A 20,137-nucleotide genomic window follows, 5' to 3' on the forward strand; every position below is an offset into this window, starting at 1 on the left:
ACATTTTTTAACTCTAGGGTGATTTCAACCTATAGGCTCATTGGAAGAAAAAAACTAAATTTTTGCAAAATTCCAAATACATACATTTTTCACTGCATTTCCCAGTTGAAATCAACACTAATGGCAGTAAAACACTGATCACTTTTATTCATTTTCATTATTACAAGGGCAGATAATCAAGTAATAAAGACTTATTTTCACACTGTACCTTGCACAGGTCTATATGACCTTAAAACACCTTTACCATAGTCCATGATTTGTAAAATAATACATTGGGATACACACTTGGGATATTGAGTACTTTGAGTCCTGTAAAATACAAGCCATGATAAAATTGCTTATAGACTGCTCAACTGTCGTGATACAACTATCAACATAATACAATAAAATGTTGCAAGATTCACAATCTGTTTTGGATAAAACTGTAAAACTGAGCATGCTTTTAGCGCCACTCAATGGACATCTCTCTTTGAAAGTGTTGCATAATGTGCAATATGCAATATATATAATTATTATTATAATTATTTGTTTATTTTTTGCAGAAATGTCGCCACAGGCGACATGAGCCTAATTTCGGTGTTTTATATTACTGCATTGTTGGCTATTTCTTGTTGCAGCCTCTCAACTGCGAATGGCATATGTTAATAATAATTTGTCAGGCATGTTTGCCACCTGCCCCACAGTATGTGTGGCACATTTACAAACTCTCTGGAGAAGTGCAGTGGTCCTTGCCCTTGTGTTTGCCAACTCAAGCCAGATTGTGCCACTTTATTACATGAGAAATGGATTCACTTGACTTGTCTGCACATTTCCTGTTAGGACGGGATCCAGAAACAGGCAGTGAATGATGATTGAAATCCTCAAAGTCTCTCGCAAACAACAGAAGTCTGTAATCCAGCGGCAAGTATTGTAGGACCCTGTGCAAATTCAAATTGAAAAGGGAATGGGAAGGTATCCTCAGAGAAACTGACAGACAAGGAAGTCTGACATGGATATTGTGTAAATGTGCCAGTCAAAAGCTGATATGGTCCCATCAATCAAAAAAAAGAAAAGAAAAAAAAAGAAGAAAGAATGAAGGAGAAATGGCATAAGATTCACTTCACCACATTGGAGTACAATTGTAAAAGTGCTCTGCAAAGCTGCAGTCTGCTTCATGTAACTCATTATTTTCATGTTCGGACAGAGTCAACCAAGTTGTTCTATTAGGAGAGCGCAAATCCCATTAATTTCAATGTCAGTTGCATGGTTGACGCAGGACTTTCAAAGTGAAATGTCTAGTAAGCGGTCCTGAAAGTGCGTTCAATTGTCAATGAAAAGAATGAACATGACATCATTATATTTTGTTGGAAGTTGTATGTATCGCAGCAGTCCAGATGTTCTGTGAGTCCCGCTAAAAGGTTAATGCTCTATCGCGTTGAAAAATAGCATACCAACTACACTAAACCCATAGTGTTAACAAAAGCAAAGGTGAGATAAAAGCTGATGCAACAAGTCAACAAGTTTTTGAGCTGTTTTATGGAGGGTTGTGACTCTTGTTTCATGGGACATGAGCGATGAACGCTCCGTATCGGAAATGCATAGGTGAGCTATAAATAAGTTGGTCAAACTCAAAAAGTCAGTTCCATCAAATCAGTTACATCAAAATGTTTAAATTAAGAAACTACAAAGTTTAAGTAGCTACGTTTTGTACACTTTTGTACACTGTACGTGTAAAGAAAAAAAATGCTGCCTAAAATTGTAAAAGGTACAATCAACTTTGTTTGTCATTTCAACCGAAGTTACATTAAACTGACTTAAAAAAGTCTGTTGAATCTTGTAGAACTTATATAAAAAGTTTAAAATGGCTTATTTTGATGAGTTAACTCAATGTAATGTAAAATCATATGTTGTCATAAGTTACTGATCATATAATCTTCACTGCTTATTCATACATTTGATTGGCTCTTAACTTGAAATATTTAAGTAAGCTACATTGAAATTAAAATTCTATCTCAATTAAAATAATTTTACCTGGTAATTCAGTAAATGCTAACTTGCTAATATGCTAAATAATGCTTTGATAGCATTAGCATAGCGTAACATAGCAATTGCTGGGTGAGTGTTTAACATTTAACATTTATCTGTTCTACTATTATATTACACTTAATTTTAGCATTTACTCTCACTTTCCAGTGTCATTGCAAAACCAAGCCCAGTTTCAGTTAAATTTAAGTTTGTCTAAATTAAAAGAAGAAAGTTCGTAAAACTCAAAACAATGAAAGTATTCAGATTCCGTAAAATGTGTATTTTTTTTATCTTGATAAAAAAGAAAATTAATTTGATTGAACTAATTTGTTTAATATAAGTTTACCCAACGCAAACAAATGAATTGATTTGCACTTTTATACAACTATTTTTTTTTTGCAGCAATTATGTCTAAAGGTCATGTTTATGGTCTGGTACCAGCATTACTCAATCTCATCAAATTGTATTTTAACAGCTTATTTTTGGGGTTAATATGATATTTCCAGAATTGAGCAACTACCATTGAAATGAATAAATGGGAATGCTCTCGTCAGATACCTACTTGGTTGCGAAGATAAGCAGTTGATATTCGTAACACGAATTTGTCAGTGCCAGGCCTGAGTAGATCATACTGTACATTCATATATCATTTAGATAGAGACAACAGCAATGCTAAGGATACCGTGAGTCACTGTACAGCTTTTTTATGGTTGCTCAGCTCTAACATATTTTGCATGCCCCCCCCCCCCCCACACACACACACTATGACACACCAATTGCATTTCAAACCCACTAATAAATAGTTGAGTCACAGACTGCCAAACGCATCTGCCTCACTAGACACAGAGAGCAGCTGATTGTCAACTAAATCATGATTCAGTCTTCATCAAAGATGTTCCAACATGTGCTGATGTGATGTCACTTTCTCACTGGGCCATGCCTTTGTTGGATATTCATGTCAGTTGTTTAAACATGTCACTTCCTGTCCTGTCACAAGGAGACGGTTGTCAAGATGTGACAAGACGTTACAAGACTGAATGCGCCAGCTGAGAGACTCGAAATGGGTTTTTTTTTTGTTCAGTGTTTGTTCAGAAAATAGCTCTGAATGCCTGCAAGTAAGAAGGCTGAATTAAGTCATTTACAGTATTGAAATGTTGTTTTTCAGAGACGTTTTTTTTTACTGGCTAGGGATTTCATTTCACTTGTTTTTAGTTTTTTTTTAAAACACATTCTGGCTAAGTATGCATGTAATTATTTCATTTTTCCCTACGAACCCTATTACAAAAAGGCAGAAAACCTCCTGTGACGAAAAGCAGCGATATTTAATTACTTAGATTAATTTATTGTCTATTTGTAATATTATACGGGGGGCCGCATACACATTTTTTGTTTGTGTGCGATTGTTGTAAGTGGACAAATGGTCTAAAATGTTGTAGCAGACATAAACAAAACCTTTTTTTTTATTTTTTTGCATTTCTTATCCTTTATTTTTGTAATGCTTTTCACTTCAATATTTGTAGCTTCCCTAATTCCCAGCTCTTTGCACTCGCTACGCTTTTTTTACTCATTATAACATCATCTCTTGCTGTTCCTTTCTCCTTTTCACCGACCCCACATGGCCGATCTCGCTGTGATTTGTGGTTTGCAGCGATAGAGGCAGAGCTGATTGGATTGTGTTTTATGTTCTCTCAGTCGGGTGTACCACCTGTGTGTGTGTGGAGCGTGCTACCTGCCAGTGTGTTTACTGTGACAGCAGACAGTACTTACACACCTGATGGAACGTGGTGGAGTTGTGATGTAAAATGCAATCCTTTGGCCTTAAGAACTGCTAAAAATATGAAATATACACTGATAGTATAATAAATGATGTTGAATACACCATTTTCCATTCGCGTAAAATGTCAAAATCCATCAAATTGCGGGGGATCTGCGTGCATTTGGTGACGCAAACGTGTGTGAAATTCGATTTAGTGTGCACTCCAGGCGGCTAGGTGGCAACGTGAAGCACTGAAAGTGAAAGAGACGCTGACACAGTTTTTCATGTTTAATACGGTAAAGCTGCTGCTTTAACCCTCGGTGCTCTTCGCGTGTCGCTCAAAAATGACAGAATTTTTTAAAATTTTTGTCAATGAAATTAATGCTATATTAGTTTGATAATGTTTTGTTATTTTCCTGTACTGGCGCATGCCTGTGACGTAAACGCGTACACGACGCCTTGACTGTCTAGCAGACTTTTGCGTTTTTACTGTTTTTACCCTTTAGACGGGAACGTTTTTAAGATTTCCACTCTGGAGGGTGGTTTCACTTTTTTGTGTTTTTAAGCCCCAAAAACGCTGTCGCTGTGTAAACGAAAGGCACATCCGATCAAATATTTTAAAGTTTTCACCCGTGAGCGTTCTCATGTAAACAGGGCCTGAATCACACAAGGTGATTTACTATAAGGGTGACACTAGTCAATTTACTGGTATTCGTACTGCTCCGTGTGTGTGTGTCACGGTTTGCAGTGTGTGTGTGTGTGTGTGTGTGTGTGTGTTTGTGTGTGTTCACTACTCACTACTCCTAATGTGTGTACACTAACTTAGGTCAAATTCAGAGGAAAAATTCCTAGTATGGGTTACCATACTCGGCCTTCACGGCAAGGGGTCATCGGATTCAAATTAACTTTTATATGGTATTTGCATATAAATGTGTAGCAAATTAGCTCTATGAAATATGAATAACCAATCATAACTTGTTATAATTTATTATGAATATTTGGATCAGTTAATCGGATTAACTTGATGTAGCTACATTAACATTACAACCAATTACTCAGTTCATCCTGTGAACCGTCAATATTGGATATTAATTAATTCATAGAAATGTACATTTCCAGGGCATGGGCAATGTCTTTCTTACTTAGTATTACTAAGAGCAAGTAGTCAAAAATCTATGATTATTGTCTCCGGATATGAGCTTGAGACACAGACAACTTTAAGTGTGATATGAACAAGACTTTATTAACTACAATGAAAAAAAAAATCCATTCACTTCTTTTTTAAAATCCCCAAAAAGTCTAAACACTCTCAATAATCATGATCAGATATGATAATGATATGGTAATGATAATCAGCCGTTCGGATTTTCTGAGTAATATGATGTCATATTCCTCATGCTCCGCCCACAACCGCTGACTGACTGTCCCATATTAGCATATTTACGCCCTCAGCCAATTGTATACTGTCTGCCAAGCAGCACTTTACGTGTCTTGTGTCGACACGCCCCATGGAAGAGAGGGGTGGGGTGAGCAGTTGCTCATTATCATTTAAAGAGACATGCACCGAAATGGGTCGCTGTGAACAGAGCTGTTTTTGAGGAGGTGAAAAGGGTGTTGTTTTACACAACCATTGAGGAATTTTAACCAAAGTATATTACAAACTTTATATGAAGACCTTAAAGAATCATACCAACTTGTGGAAAATGGGCATCCGATGACCTCTTTAAACATTTTGAGGTCACCGTGCAAAAATAAGTCTTTATTAATCGATCATATGCAAAATGCACTGGCAATTTCTGAGTGAAAATAGTTTTTAAAGTAAGTCCTACACCATTTTTCACCGTTTTTGTACGTTGTTGGAGTTTTGCAAATATGTAGGTAGCATGTGTTGAATATTTGAGGTATAAACTGATGTTTTTCCTCCATCCTGTCTTCCTGACTTATAATCAGACTGTCAAATCACGTTTCCTGTCTTTTGCTCTCCCCCGCAGAAGCAGCCCATTCCCTCCCTTGCTGTGTGGACAAGCAAAAATAGCCTAACGCAGATGTGTTTACTGAGATTTGAATTTACAAAGGTGGATTAATAATGGCTTCTCTTCCTGAGTTTTAGTTTCAAAGCAAAGCTCAATTTCTGTAATGCGATTAGTGATAGTTCACCCAAATATGTCGAAATTTACTCACAAATCTCGATGGTTTTCGGTTCTGAGTAAACTCAAGGGTAGAGGTTGGATCGCCAATTATTTTTCTGGATAATTTTTTTTTGCTCAGAACCCAGAAATAACCCCTTTAGCTGCACATCTTGTGTTATTTACAAATGAGCTCATGTAAATTATAAAGTAATAAGTCCCTGCTGTTCCATTGAGCCTGGACTGCACCCTCAACTCGACCTTCATTGTCCAACTCTGTCGAAAAACTAAACAGTTGAATGGCACGTGTTGGTCAGATTTATTTCAATTAAATGTGTTGGGTGTATTGTTTTCTATTAAAATTCCATTTTCTTAAAATGCAGACTGTAAGTACATCTAAGTAAGCCATTCATAGCGCCGTCGAAACATTATTGTTTGTTTGAGCATCCCAACCAGCCTGACTGCGCGGCACGGTTCGCTTTAGTACGGTTTGCTTTTCCACTGCAGTTGGTACCGCTTCAAAGTGGGTGGGATTTTAGACTGATCGTTATTTATCCGCTCCTCGGCAACCAACGAGAGGGACTTCGTCCACTGACCACGATTCAGCCATTTTTTCTTCAAGCAAGTCAAGCAAGTAGTTTATAAACAGGTACTACAGCAGTGGCTGTCATTGGCTATTTAAATCTCGCTGGTTTGGGGTCTCGTGTCGCGCAAATACAATGACGCCGGTAGTGACGATTCTATCTGACCAATCAGTGATCTGCAGTGTTTTCACGTCACATTTTAGTATCGGTACGGTATGCTTGGAACCTCAATAGAGTTACCAACAGAGTGCACAGATATGTTACCATTTAAAGCGAGCCGAAGCGAGCCGTACCGTACGTACCATGCAGTGGAAAAGCTCCATTAGTGATGCACTTAGTGGAGCTTGACAGACATGGTCACCATCATCTGGCGTCCATTTCCTTTTGTATTTTATACATAACGATATGGTTTAGAGTGACATCAGGTTGAGTAGAGTATGACATAATTTTTGGTGAACTACTCTTGTGATGAACTGGACATTTGTCTAGGCCAGTGTATTTCCCTGCCTCCAGCCTGAGACGCCGAGATTTGGAAAATGTATGTATTCTTTTAATATGGCACCTGACAAGTATTGATTGACTGATATTTTATAAGTCAGTAATCAGTTTCTGATTAGGACCAACACTTATATTGTATGAAAGAAAATGCTGTTAATGCTTTCACAGCATTTTAACCAATGGAACGTTTAACATAACCTCACTGAAAGTTGAATGCAATGTCAGTCGCATTGTACAAAAGCATCTGCCAATTGCATAAATGTAAACGTGCAGTTTAAATGTACAATATTGTCATGTAAAATTGCTTATGTTTTTCCTAATTTCTACACTGTAAAAAAAATATTTTCATGATTTTTTATCACAGCTTTGTATCTTTTGTCAAATCAACTTCGATTACTAATGTGTAAAGATAACATACTATTTTGAGTTTATGTTTATTCATTCTGTTTACCATTCTTCTTCATTGCATTAACTAAAATTTTTAATTAAAACAAACTCAAAATTTTACGTCAACAAGGTAAATTGCTTTTTTTAAGTTAAACCAACATTTTTTTTACAGTGTAGTTGCTTTGAATGCTTTACCACCTGTTAGATTATCACCCCCCCCCCCACACACACACACACACACACACAAACACACACACATTATTGTACCAATCGGACATACATTTTTTACCTTTTTAGTAATTTAGTACCTTTTTTTCAGAAGTCCTAGATGCGGATTATTGGTGTGAAAAAATAAAGCAGTGCTATTTATAAGAGAGCAGAAGTGGCTATTAAAAGAAGAAAAAATTAGACTTTGCAGCATTGCTCCATTTGTGTCAAAAATCGTGGAGCCCAACGCTTTTGTGTGAGATTACTGATGTAAAGTATTGTATGAGTTTGATTATACTTAGTCAAATCAAGAAAAAGTTTATTTTTATATGTATATACTATATGTAATGTGTCTGCATATAGTTACTTATCTGTTTATGTGTGTGTAGAACATAAATAACAGCATCCTCGTCTTGCTTTTATGAAGAGAGGTTATTTATTTTCGTCTCCCCAATCCTTTATGTCTGTTTTTGGCCCTGGCAGCTTGCCGTAGCCATCCATTACCATAGCGCTGATGCCCACACTTCAGCAGGCTCATTACTGATGCGGTTTGCCTCATTTACACATCATGTGCCATCAGTCCGGTCAAGGGCTTGATCCCCATCCATCTATCCTCTAAGCCGTTTCTCTTTTTATTTATCTCTTACTCATAGGACACTATGCTATCTCATGCTGTACGAAGGTCAAGGCAATTGGTTTAGGCCTTGATTATAAGCATCACCGTTAGCTCCACAGTTTTGTGCTTTATAATGTAAATGGGGTGATGAAATATCGAAAAAGCTTAAACATAAAAGTTTTAGTAGTTTCAAATGTTGCGTTTTACACATTATAGACTATTCAGACAGGTATAACCAATACGTTTTTCTTTGTGACTTGTCTTTGACCTTTTCAGTCATTTGTGATTACTGCACTGTGAAAAATAATATGATCAATACGTTATGACAGCATATGTTTTTAACATTGCTTTAGTTTAACTCATCAAAGTAAGTTAAGTAAATTTAAACTTTTTTCAAGTTATACAAGATTCAACACATTTTGTAAGTAATTTGAATGATTTAAGTTGAAATTACTCAAAAGTTGTACTTCAAAATGTAAGGCAGACACTTTTTTTTTTGGGGGGGGGGGGGGGGGGGGATTAGAGAATTACAGAGAATTACAAATATTGTGATTGTTAGACAGGATCTGGAAGCACATGTGTAGCATAATAAAGAATCAACGCTTACGGAAACACTTTCCACATTTCATTTTCAACAGATTTCCTTCAGGGACGGTTGGTGAATGAATTCACTTTGAGCCATGTTATCGCTTAGTCAGTGTTCATCCCATTGGGTCATGGCTTTAAAAAATGTAGGCCTATCTATTTCCTGGATGCAGTGATGATGTTCAAAAGTAATCTATCCAAAAGTTGAATTGCTGATGACACCCAGCACTGAGAAATCACTTTATGGATGTCACTTCTGGAGGAAGGATGTCAAACATGTTTATCCTTCTGCAGTCTTTTCTTTATGTTTCTTTATGTTTTTAGGTCATAGAAATGATATTGCGAACCCACACCACCACCCGTGTCAGATATACACTAGGATCGAAAACACAGTATGTATCCAGAATTACATAACGCGAGTCAATAATGTTACACTTAAAAATAAAAATATATTTTTTTAGAAATTAAATTCAAACATACAGTGTCTTGAATGCACCTATGGTGCTTTTTGTTTTGTTATTTATTTATTGTTGCTTATAGTTTAGCATAATCTTAGAGACAAAAAAAAAAAAAAATAACTAACTGCTTCACCGCAAATTAATTTCAGATAAAAATTTGAGTTGTACCAACTTAAAGCTATAGGGTGAGACCAGCATGCAGAATATAGGCCTATATATATATATATATACACATTTTTTAAATCAACTATTTTAAAACATTTTAAATTAAACCATTTGAAACCAACATGAATATAGTCCAAACAATTGGACATTCATTTACACTAGAATTATTATTATTTACAAAAATATGTTTCATCATGGACACTCTTATGTGCCATTGTCCCTATTAACAACTCTTTATTTTCTTCTTCTTTTTTTTGTAATTGACTGTCCCAAGAACTAAAACACATCACGTGGACACCATCTGATACTCAATTTGGTGCACAGATATGTTCTAGCAAACGGCAGCGGCAGTTTTATGGTGATTGGCACTTATTCAGCAAACCCAGACTTGTGGGAGTCGCAGTTCTTGGCCAGAATAAGCTGAAGATCTTTGGCTATTGATCAATGAGGACGAATAGCTTTGAGAAAGATGCACAAGGTCATGCAAGTTTGTAGAGAAATAAGTAGGTTATAGTAATGACAGGGAATTAGGGGAAATAAAAGAATGAGAAATCTCCAGATTTTGGAACATAAGCAAACAGAAAAAGCCTATCTAAGGAACAATAGAACCAATAGCAGCAATCTACAGTATCCTGTCGACCAAATGGTTGTAGATTGTGTCAGGTTGTTATGGACTCAATTTAACTATAAGGGGCAGCGCACTATGAAAACCCACTATTGCTTACCGCAAGAGTCTCGTTTGCAGTTTAATAATCGCACAAGGCCATATCAAGATTTTGATGTGCAGTGCAAACATGTAACCTTTGTGCAATTATTTAGACCTTCATTGAATATAAAGGGTGATGTTTAAAACAGCGGATGATAAAAGGCCATTGTTATTGTCACACTGGATTAGGGGGCCCTCCATAGAATATTGTTGAGAAAGGACCCTCCATTTCAGGCCCCATGGGCCCCCAGAAGTCATTCTTAACTTTCCGTCCTAAACAACGCTTCTGCTCCAGATAAAATAAAACGGACACCCTTGTCCTATAGGGTGGCTGCTCAGGTTATGTGCCGCAAATTGCAACATTTTCAGAAATACATGGGGCCGATAACTGTATTGAACAATTTTTAGGATAAATGTTGAAAGGGAAATCAGATTTACCTCCCTCAGGAACAAAAATGCAACAACAGCCTTAAATGTATAGTTCACCTAAAATAATATTAATAATAAATATATCATTATTGGCCCCAAGCCATGTGCCACAAATTGCAACATTTTCAGAAAAAAACAATACCTGTTTTTTAGGATAAATTTGACGTTGTTGAAAGTGCATGAGTCAGATTGAGAAATGATGTGTCATTCACATGTTACAAATTGTCTTGCAAAATTACACCTGAACTCTTTTGTTTGGATTTGTAAGGAATTACACACTAGATGGGTTGGTGCGTGTTTAGGGATTCCTTCCAACACCCTAAGTTTCATAATATATATATATATATGTATTTTTTTTTTTTTTAAAGGCTGCCAGGAATGCTGTTGTTTGACTGGATAGGGGATTGCTAAAAAAAAAGAAAAAGAAGAAGAAGAAGAAGCTCTTTCTCTCTGCAGGCACTTGAGCTGATTCTGTGACAGTGCGGGGGCCGGAGCAGCAGGGAGTCACATACGCACAGAAATACACACACAAGCAAAACACACGCTCACCCCGCAGAACTACAGGAGCACGGATTCATCCCCCACATGCTCACTAATGCCTGCACTGTGTCGCAGTAGTAAAGCCAGCTGTAGTTGGTGCAGTCTGCACAACTACTATCTATCAGACTGGCGAGTCGCTGCTACAGCCTTTGTTGTGTACTGAGCAAACAGAGACAATTCTGGGTTCTTCGACAGTTCAGTTTGTGACTCTCCTCAAAGTTAATCTGCTCTGCTGTTATTCACAGGAAATGGTGCCATCTCAGCTAGACAATTTTCACTTTCTTTTTCTTATTTATTGTTTTAATCTAACATTTTTATATTCATTATTATTGTACCAATTATTAGTTGTATACTTATAATTCTATTTTATTATTTATTTTTTAACCATTTATCATTAATTTTGAAAATGGATTCTCAAATGGTAGGTAACACTTTATTTTGATAGTCCACTTTGGACATTCCACTAACTATAAGTGAATTTGCAGCTACATGTCAACTAACTGTCATTAGAGTATTAGTAGACTGTCTGCTTAATGTCTGATAACACTTTGTTTTGTTTCCCAACAGATATTCTACTGACTATAAGTAACTTGGCAACTACAAGTCAACTTATTCTCCTAACTTGAACCCTAACACCTAACCCTAATCTAACAGTCTACCACAGTCTACTAATACTCTAATGAGAGTTAGTTGACATGTAGTTGAAAAGTTACTTATAGTTAGTGGAATATCTAAAGTGGACTATCGAAATAAAGTGTAACCAAATAGTATTTCCTCTCCATTTGCAAAAAAAAAAAAAAAAAATCCATTCCTAAACCATTCTAAACTGCGGACACAAAAGAAGATACTTCATCTAAGTTTACCCAAATCTTACAACTTATTAAAACAATAAGCCACAATAAGCTCTGGTTTAAAGTTAATTTAGAATGGCCAAAGCCATTTTAGCCACTCTCCACTGTAAACGATGGCTTCACGGTGTATATTGCGTTTATTAAATGTTTAGTCCATAATAATATTTATTTTAATATTTATTTGGTGTATGTTTGTAGGCTCATCCAATCAGAATCAAGGACCAGAAGTATCTGTTTCATAAATATATGGTACTTCAATGGCTTTTACTGTCATTGTACACACATACACTTTGTCTATAGAATTGTTTGTGTGTTAGTAGATGTGTTTTGACGTCCCAGCAGCCCTTGCTTCTGTATACCTGCTTTTACATCCTTCCGCCCTTTTATTTTGTTTGCTCTCAGTCTGTCCTCAAGAAAACAGTGTGCCTGCATTCAATGAAAAAAATAATAAAAAATAAGCATTATTAAGCAGTTGTTCAAGCTGTTCTATTTACAAGTTGCAAACATTAGAACCGTCAAGATAAAAAAAAAAGAATAAAAAAAAAGAATGAAAATAACAGACATTTTATCAGAAAATGAGCACTCTGTGTTTTTAGCACTGTCTATTTTTGCTCCCTAGCTGTGCCACCTGCTGAGAGGAAGCTTTATTTCAACATCTATTATTCACAGCTACCACTTCTTCGGAACTTTCAGATTGAATGGATTCAACTTACTTAATTCTTCTTCAGTCCACTGGACTGACTCTAAGTGCCTATGAATCGTGAAATATGGAGCGCAGTTTCTCTTTAAACATTGGGTGTGTTCACACTTGGCAGGTTTGGTTCGATTGAAACTAACTCTGGTACGATTGCTTTGTTAGTGATGTTCGATTGAATAAGTGTGAACGCTGCCATTCAAATCCTAGTGTGCACCAAACAAGCCAATCGAGACCCCCTGAAAAGGGTCTTGGACCGCTTCCAAACTATCTCTGGTGCAGTTCAAATGAAATATGAACGCGCCACGGACCAAAGACATCTAAACTAACCAAAAACAGGAATGTAAAGGACTGTTTTTCTCGTTATAGGAGCTACATTGTCCATTACAGTTCGGTACAGGAATTCATGGCACTGTTTTGACTCCTTTGCACATTTTATAAGCTCTTTGTGAGGTCTCAGCTGGTAAAAATACTATTTGTACTCGCATACAACGAGCCCAGTGCACAGCATTGTTTTAGATGTTCGGTAAGTTCCGTTGCAAAATACACGTCATAAAAGCTATTTTTTTGGTTTCTTAAAAATGACAGTGTGGGCGCTACCTGAACCAGGACTAAATGTTCAATTTCTTTTTTGGTCAGAACCAAAAGAACCAAGAGAACCGAACCACAAGTGTGAACTTGTATGTTTCCGTGCCTCCAATGGAACCAAACAGAATTGCAAAATGCCATTATTTGGACAAACATGTAGCCCTGGCCCAAACTTATAGCATTAATTGAGATAATATTGGTGTGTTTGGCTGGATGGGATGCTCAAACAAACAGAATAATGTTTTGAAAGTGCCACATATACTTTTTGCAGGACTCGACATAGCCTTATAGTCTGCAAATTAATCTGGGATACGATAGTTCCGCTTTTACACAGTTCACAAATGACAATAAATAAACCTAATTTTTTCTTAATAAATTAAGTATTCGGAGTATTTCTGTGCGTGATTTGTTGATGTTGTACACTTTGTACCAACCTAATAAAATGACAAGCAATACATCCTGTGTCCTCCATGTCAGTCTAAGATTTTGCCCTAAATAAGATCACTAAAAGTGAACCTCTTGGTCACTTTTCTATGTCTTTAGCACTGGGTATCCCCACCAGCATTAAAATCTTACTGGTCCTGAATCCTACTGTTACTACACCCTAATGCGGGCAAGAGGCATGTTCATCCATCGATTGCCATTCCAAAGTAGATGAGTGCTATTTAATTTGTTTTAAACGGGATCTAAAATACTTTGGAAACATTTGTGCTGTCTGTGTTGTAAGCCTGCATATTCTAATATGTAACTTATATGCAGAATTATCCATTGCTGAGCCTGAACAAGTGTTTTTTTTCCCGTATTCAGAGGATGAATGGATTAGCAGTATTTTCTCCCTGAACAAGCTCTCCACTTTTCACTTTTATTCCTCCAATCCTTTCCCCCCTTGGGGATATCCTGTGTGTGTGTGTGTGTGCCTTGCTGCATACGCCGCCTGTAATGTTCTGATTTCGTGCTCACTGACTCCTGTCTTATCGCCTTAGCCATTTCTGGAAGGAGTTGATCCTTATCGCCCCTTTCAATCCCGCCAGCGACGCTACAACGCATGTTGAAATAAGATACAGGCACTGTACTCCGCGAACCATTTCCAACATATGTCTTGTGACTGTGAGTCTTACTTTCCCAATATTTCTAGCTTGATTCCTGGATACAAGCTTTTAAACCCCTTCCATGTTTGAATATGTTGGTTTGTTAGTTAGAGGGAGGTTTTTGGTTGGATGTTTGGTGCTTTTACTGTAAATGCACTGGTGTCCACCAGACCAGCAAGGAAATGTATCATATTTTGAAATAGTGACAACTCAGTTCTGTTTTGCTGAAAAAGTCTGCTCTAAAACCTAGTAAGCTGCATTGGTATCTACAGTGTATCTACAGTACCACATATACAGCTACCTTTGAAGTCAGCATCCTAATCACAATGGAACCTCATAAGTTTTCAAACACTCTATTTGGCAGCATATCTGGGCATCAGACAACTAGTCAAGATGCTAGCATGCTAGCATCTTGACTTTAATAGCAGCACTCTAATACGCTTAAAAAATGCATGCTGCCCACAAATGGTGGTTAACATAGTCATTTTTTGTTAATATCCGTTTGGTATCAAATGACAAAGGGTAAGTAGATTTAAAATTTCTAAATGTATCTCTAGTTTCTGCTAACTTTTACTTACATTTTTCCCCAGTACTCATTGCAATGCATTCTGGGATTGGCCTCTCATGTATGCAGTGCTGCCTTAGATTTTGGCCAAACAAAAGTATCTTAGAAGATCCTACCTTTTGGCCTTGATAACAGGAGTGGATTTATAATGCCTTAATATTGTCTAGGTAGGCATCTCGCTAACTTTTTGAGGGTTTGGCCATTTTTAATTAATGCTAAATTATTTTCAGTTCGCTCCCTTCCAAACTATGTGGGGGGCACATATCCCCCCTCCCTCAAATCTCTGTGCCATCCTTGCTTGCTGTTCTCTAGAAAAACATTGCCTATCAAACATCAAATCCATTTACAATCAGCAGTTTTTTTTTTTTTTTTTGCTTTGTCGCCCCAATTTCCTTGTCATGGATAGAAAGATAATTGAGTTTTGCTGCTTCATGCATACATTGATGCCAGCAGAGCCTTTTAAAAGCTTGTCTGTGTGCAGAACTATGACCTGTCCCGGACCACTAGCACTCTGTGATATTAGACTGTGCTTAGACAAATGCATACAGGCCCTGAGTGCTCCTAATGTCTCTCAGTGCTTCACACACCACACATACGCAGTCGCACTCGCCCATGCTTAAAGAAAGAAACATGTGAGTGGGTAGAGGGCGCAAGGGACTGAAAGGGTAGAACCTAGAAAGAAAAAACAGGGGTGGATATAAATGGAGAGAGTGATCTAATGTGACATGGAGAAAGAGGGGAGTTAAAACAGAGAGGGTGATGAAAGCCGAGAGATCCACGGTCCCATTACAAAAGCAAAATAAAAGCCCCTATACTGTCATCTACATCCCATAAGGCTTGTAGAGACTTAACTCCAGGGCTAAAGGTAGGCCACTCAATTATGGGACAACCTCACAGCCCTTCATGGGAGAATTAGCCCATTAAATTCCGGTACAATTTGTCATATTTACACTGCAAAGGAAGCTAACTGGTGGTGGTTGAGGAGATTTCCCACCTTCCATATGTAAAGCGCTTTGAGTACCTAGAAAAGCGCTATATAAATGTAACGAATTATTATTAACTGGCATGACACCACACAAAGGTCAACTTAGTCTTTTAATGTATTTACAGTATCTACATTAACATGCAGCCTAATGATTTGAAAGCTTTCTTGGCATATTTATTAGATATGCGACAATTTTGAGGTGTCATGCTGAGTTTCCTAACATCTGTAGTCAACTGACTGTTGCTTTCTCTGACAGGACCATTCCGAGGGCTCAAAAGCTTCTCACTGTTATTGTAAAGTTGACTCTAAATTGACACTGGTTTGTGGGTGGGGCTCCATCTCATAGAGGTCCATAAGATTTGCGGGATTCCGGTGAGTTAGCCTGAAAAATTCCATAGCTACTGTACCATAGGTCACAGAACAACACCACAGAAGAGCAATACATTTAACACACTGATAGCTGCATGACTGTGTCTGTCATGTCTGTGTGTGTCATGTTGGGTGTTGCAAAGTCACTGTGTGTCCCATCCTCCCCCTTCTGGTTGTCTGGTAACTCTCGAGTCCATCCTGGAATGGACAGTAGGGGCTACAACCCCAAGACAATCGCTTCATCTCTTTCTCTTTGCCCGAAGGGCACAGTTGATGAGAGAAAAGGGAGGGAGAGATTGGCATTGACCCATCCAGGCCACGCCCCCCCCTGAGCTGGAGGACAAGGTCAAATGGTGCCTGGGCTGCAGGCTGACTCTTCGTTTTCTCCTCCTTTCCGCAGTGAAGAGCCACCCTCCCCTTCTCCCATTGCAACACCATCACCTGCCGCATCGCCATCGCCCGAGGTGACCACCACCAGTGCCTCCCAGCCCGAGGTCCAGGTGGAAGAACCTCAGGTTGCAGGGAGCACTGTGACATCTGTCGATGCAGGAGGGGGAGATGAGGATCAAGATGGAGATGGAGATGGAGGTGAACCTCAAGAGAGAGAGAGTCCAGAAGTGGAGAAGGAAGAGGTGATGGCACAAGAGATAGAGCAGGAGGAAGAAAAACCTCAAGAGCAACTGCATCAACCAATACAGGAGGAGCTGAAAAAGGAGCCCGAGGAGCAGGAGAGGGAAGCAGCAAGTACGGGAGGCACCGGAAGGAGGCCAAGCTTACATCACACTGCTTCACCAATCAGAGTACAGAGGAATGGAGCATGCTGCCACTCCACCACCTCCGACTATGAACTCTCGCTCGACCTCAAAAACAAGCAGGTAGGGAGCAAGGCACTGTGGGGTTGCGGTCTTGAGGACGTGTGAATGTGTGCTTCAGGCTCTTGAGGATTGGCTGCTGTGCGTCCGATGGTTGCTTTTTAGTGGCTGAGTGTGTTGGAGTGTGTTGAAGCTGGTACAGGGCGCTGGGCCTTATTGAAGTTGGATGTTTACAGGTTGATCACCCATCCTCATCTCATACGCATCCATTACTATCTCCATCAGCTTTCTAACTTATCTCAAAGCCCTCATGGAATCTGTTCTGAATTATGTGGAAATTTGGTAAAATGTGTTTAACGGAACTAAAGAGTCTCGGAGGCCGTTCACTCAAGATGTGTTCTTGCATTAAACGGAATTAAACAGAAGGTGCGTACACAGCCACATTTACAGCAATACACTCTTAAAATAATCCAATACATTAAAGGTTATTAAAACTATTAATTTAAACTTTTAATTTGACACAGCAATTTAGAAGCATGACACTCATGACCAAACACATACAAATGTTTACAAAGGTCAACTATGAAGAAAAAAAGAAAGATGAAATGCAAGAACACATTCTTTGTAAATGTCTCCATGCACTTCAAATTAGCTAACAATGTTTTATAAGCGCAAGTGAGAGAATTCTGCGGGGCGTTCTGCAAGATTCACAGATTCCATGCAGGCCTTCCTGTCATTCTTTTTGAATCGTTTGGGGACAGAGTAGATGAAACGTCTCTAGTTCTGTTACAAAACACAGTGAACTGCCTACTCAAACAGCATTTTAAGAAATCATAGGTGTGCACAATATGCAACAGCCGTACCACAAGGTAGGAAGCATGATTATGCTTGTACTATGATAAACTCATTTGGCTGAATACCAAAATCCATTGCAACAAGCAAGATGGTGGATGAGTCGTGTAAAAATGCGGATTACAAATTTCTTTCATTCAGTAATCAAACGTGTTTATATTAATAGCAGTTATCTAATTAAATGTTCACTATTTTCCCCAATTTTAATTTTTATTTATATGCTTAGTGTCACATTGTTAGCTTAGCAACATGCTAATGTCAACATTTATTGGAATCTATTGTGAGTTTAGTCTCCTACACTGATTACAGAAACTATACTTTTTGAATAGTGTGTGAAATTGCTGCCTATGTAGGCTATAATGTTCCAAATTAGACATGATTATGATATAGCCTATGTAGACATTAGACTTCATGACAGCTTGCTATGTTTTGGAACAGAGTTATATATATGTGGCTTAATTAGAGCACAAACATGTTTCTTTACAATACTTTAAAGACTGAACAGAAAACACCAAGGCAGCCTTTTTCAGGGGCTACCAGAGCCTCTTGGGAATTGCACATGGGAGAGAAGTAGATTGAGATGACAGAGATAGAGAGGGCAAAAGCGACAGCAAGGGAGATGGATGGGAGAGGAAGGATGAGAAGGTTGTGTTGTCATGGTAACACAGAGGTGCCCTTAAAAAACCCATCCCTCATTTGTTGTCATTTTCTTGCTGAGTGTTCATAATGTGAATTGCATTCCCCATCCCCCGTTGTTTTGTTTTTTTTTTGCTGAGAATTATCTAATAGAATTATGTTTGCATCACAAAATGCCTGACAGTGATTCATTCTGCTTTTGCTATCAGTGCAAAGTCAACTCATATCTAAATAGAAATACATTCTGAAAGGGTAGAGTAACAGATAATTTAGTATAAAAGTAAACATGATTACATATAGCTTATGCTGGGGCTAATTGTAACACTAGAAGTCACAAGAGCTATATCTAAGTATTGCTACGGTTTTGCAAATTAATTAATTAATTAATTAATTAATTAATTAATTAATTAATTAATTCACTCACTCACTCACTCACTCACTCACTCACTCACTCACTCACTCACTCACTCACTCACTCACTCACTCACTCACTCATTGTTCACTCATTATTCCAGGTTGAAATTGTCATGGTTCAAATCGAGAAATTTGTCGAAAGTTTTTTTTTTTATTTTTTTACTATTAATTGCATGCAACATATTACATTTAATTGATAGGTAGGTACATGTATGTAGGTAGGCATTCATTCGTTCGTTCGTTCGTTCGTTCGTTCGTTCGTTCGTTCGTTCGTTCATTCATTCATTCATTCATTCATTCATTCATTCATTCATTCATTCATTCATTCAATCTAAAATTCCAGGTTGAAAAGGCCATTTTTACTATTAATTGTGTGCAACATATTATATTTAATTGATAGGTAGGTAGGTATGTAGGTAGGTATTAATTAATTCATCCATTTATTCATTCATTCATCCATTCATCCATCCATCCATCCATCCATCCATCCATCCATCCATTCATTCATTCATTCATTCATTCATTCATTCATTCATTCATTCATTCATTCATTCATTCATTCATTCATTCAATTAAAGGTTGTTTAATGCCAGGGTTAACCCATGCAGTGTGACAATAAACCCAACTAATGGATGCAAAAACTATTTCGTAATTTGGCACGTTTTTATTTATTTATTCATACATCCTTCCAACAGAAAGATTTGTTCCTGCATGTTCCGTGACACCTCAGCCTACCAGAAAAATGCATTTTGCCTTTTTCAGGTTGACGAAGTGCTCAGACGTGTGATGTAACATATCAATAGCCAATATAAAATTGGTTAATACCATCCACACTGCATCCGCTGCTTTCTTGCACTTTCATATAAAGTACATACAGATTTCTATGTATGCTATAAGATAATTTGGGTTCTGAGTACCTCACTAATGCATTATTTAAGTATATTACCATGTTATTGATGTACATATGTTACAATTTGGGCATTATACACATCACTATATTATATATTGTAAGTCATAGGTTCAAATCACAGAGAAGCAGCTGGCTTTGTCTGTTAAACGAGCCAATCACAATCCACAACCGTCTACAGTCGTAGCAGACATAGTACAGTCATAGTAGTACAGTGAAATCAGTAGCCATGGTAATGTAATGACTATATGTTTATGCGGGAAGGAAGCTGTGGTGGTGATGAAGTTCTTTGTCATGGCAGTAAGCAGATTATAA

General features: G+C 37.7%; 1 protein-coding gene across 2 annotated transcripts in view; it reads left to right on the forward strand.

Moving 5' to 3' along the window:
• Positions 1 to 20,137, forward strand: part of iqsec3a (IQ motif and Sec7 domain ArfGEF 3a) — a 131,392-nt gene that overhangs the window by 43,766 nt on the left and 67,489 nt on the right. For both annotated transcript variants that reach the window (XM_079622411.1, XM_079622412.1), the window contains exon 3: positions 16,602 to 17,076. In XM_079622411.1, coding sequence (XP_079478537.1) covers positions 16,602 to 17,076 — 475 coding nt within the window. The remainder of the gene's footprint in view (positions 1 to 16,601; positions 17,077 to 20,137) is intronic.

The sequence above is a fragment of the Phoxinus phoxinus genome (genome assembly GCF_949152265.1).
Source record: "Phoxinus phoxinus genome assembly, chromosome: 9".
NCBI lineage: Eukaryota > Metazoa > Chordata > Actinopteri > Cypriniformes > Leuciscidae > Phoxinus > Phoxinus phoxinus.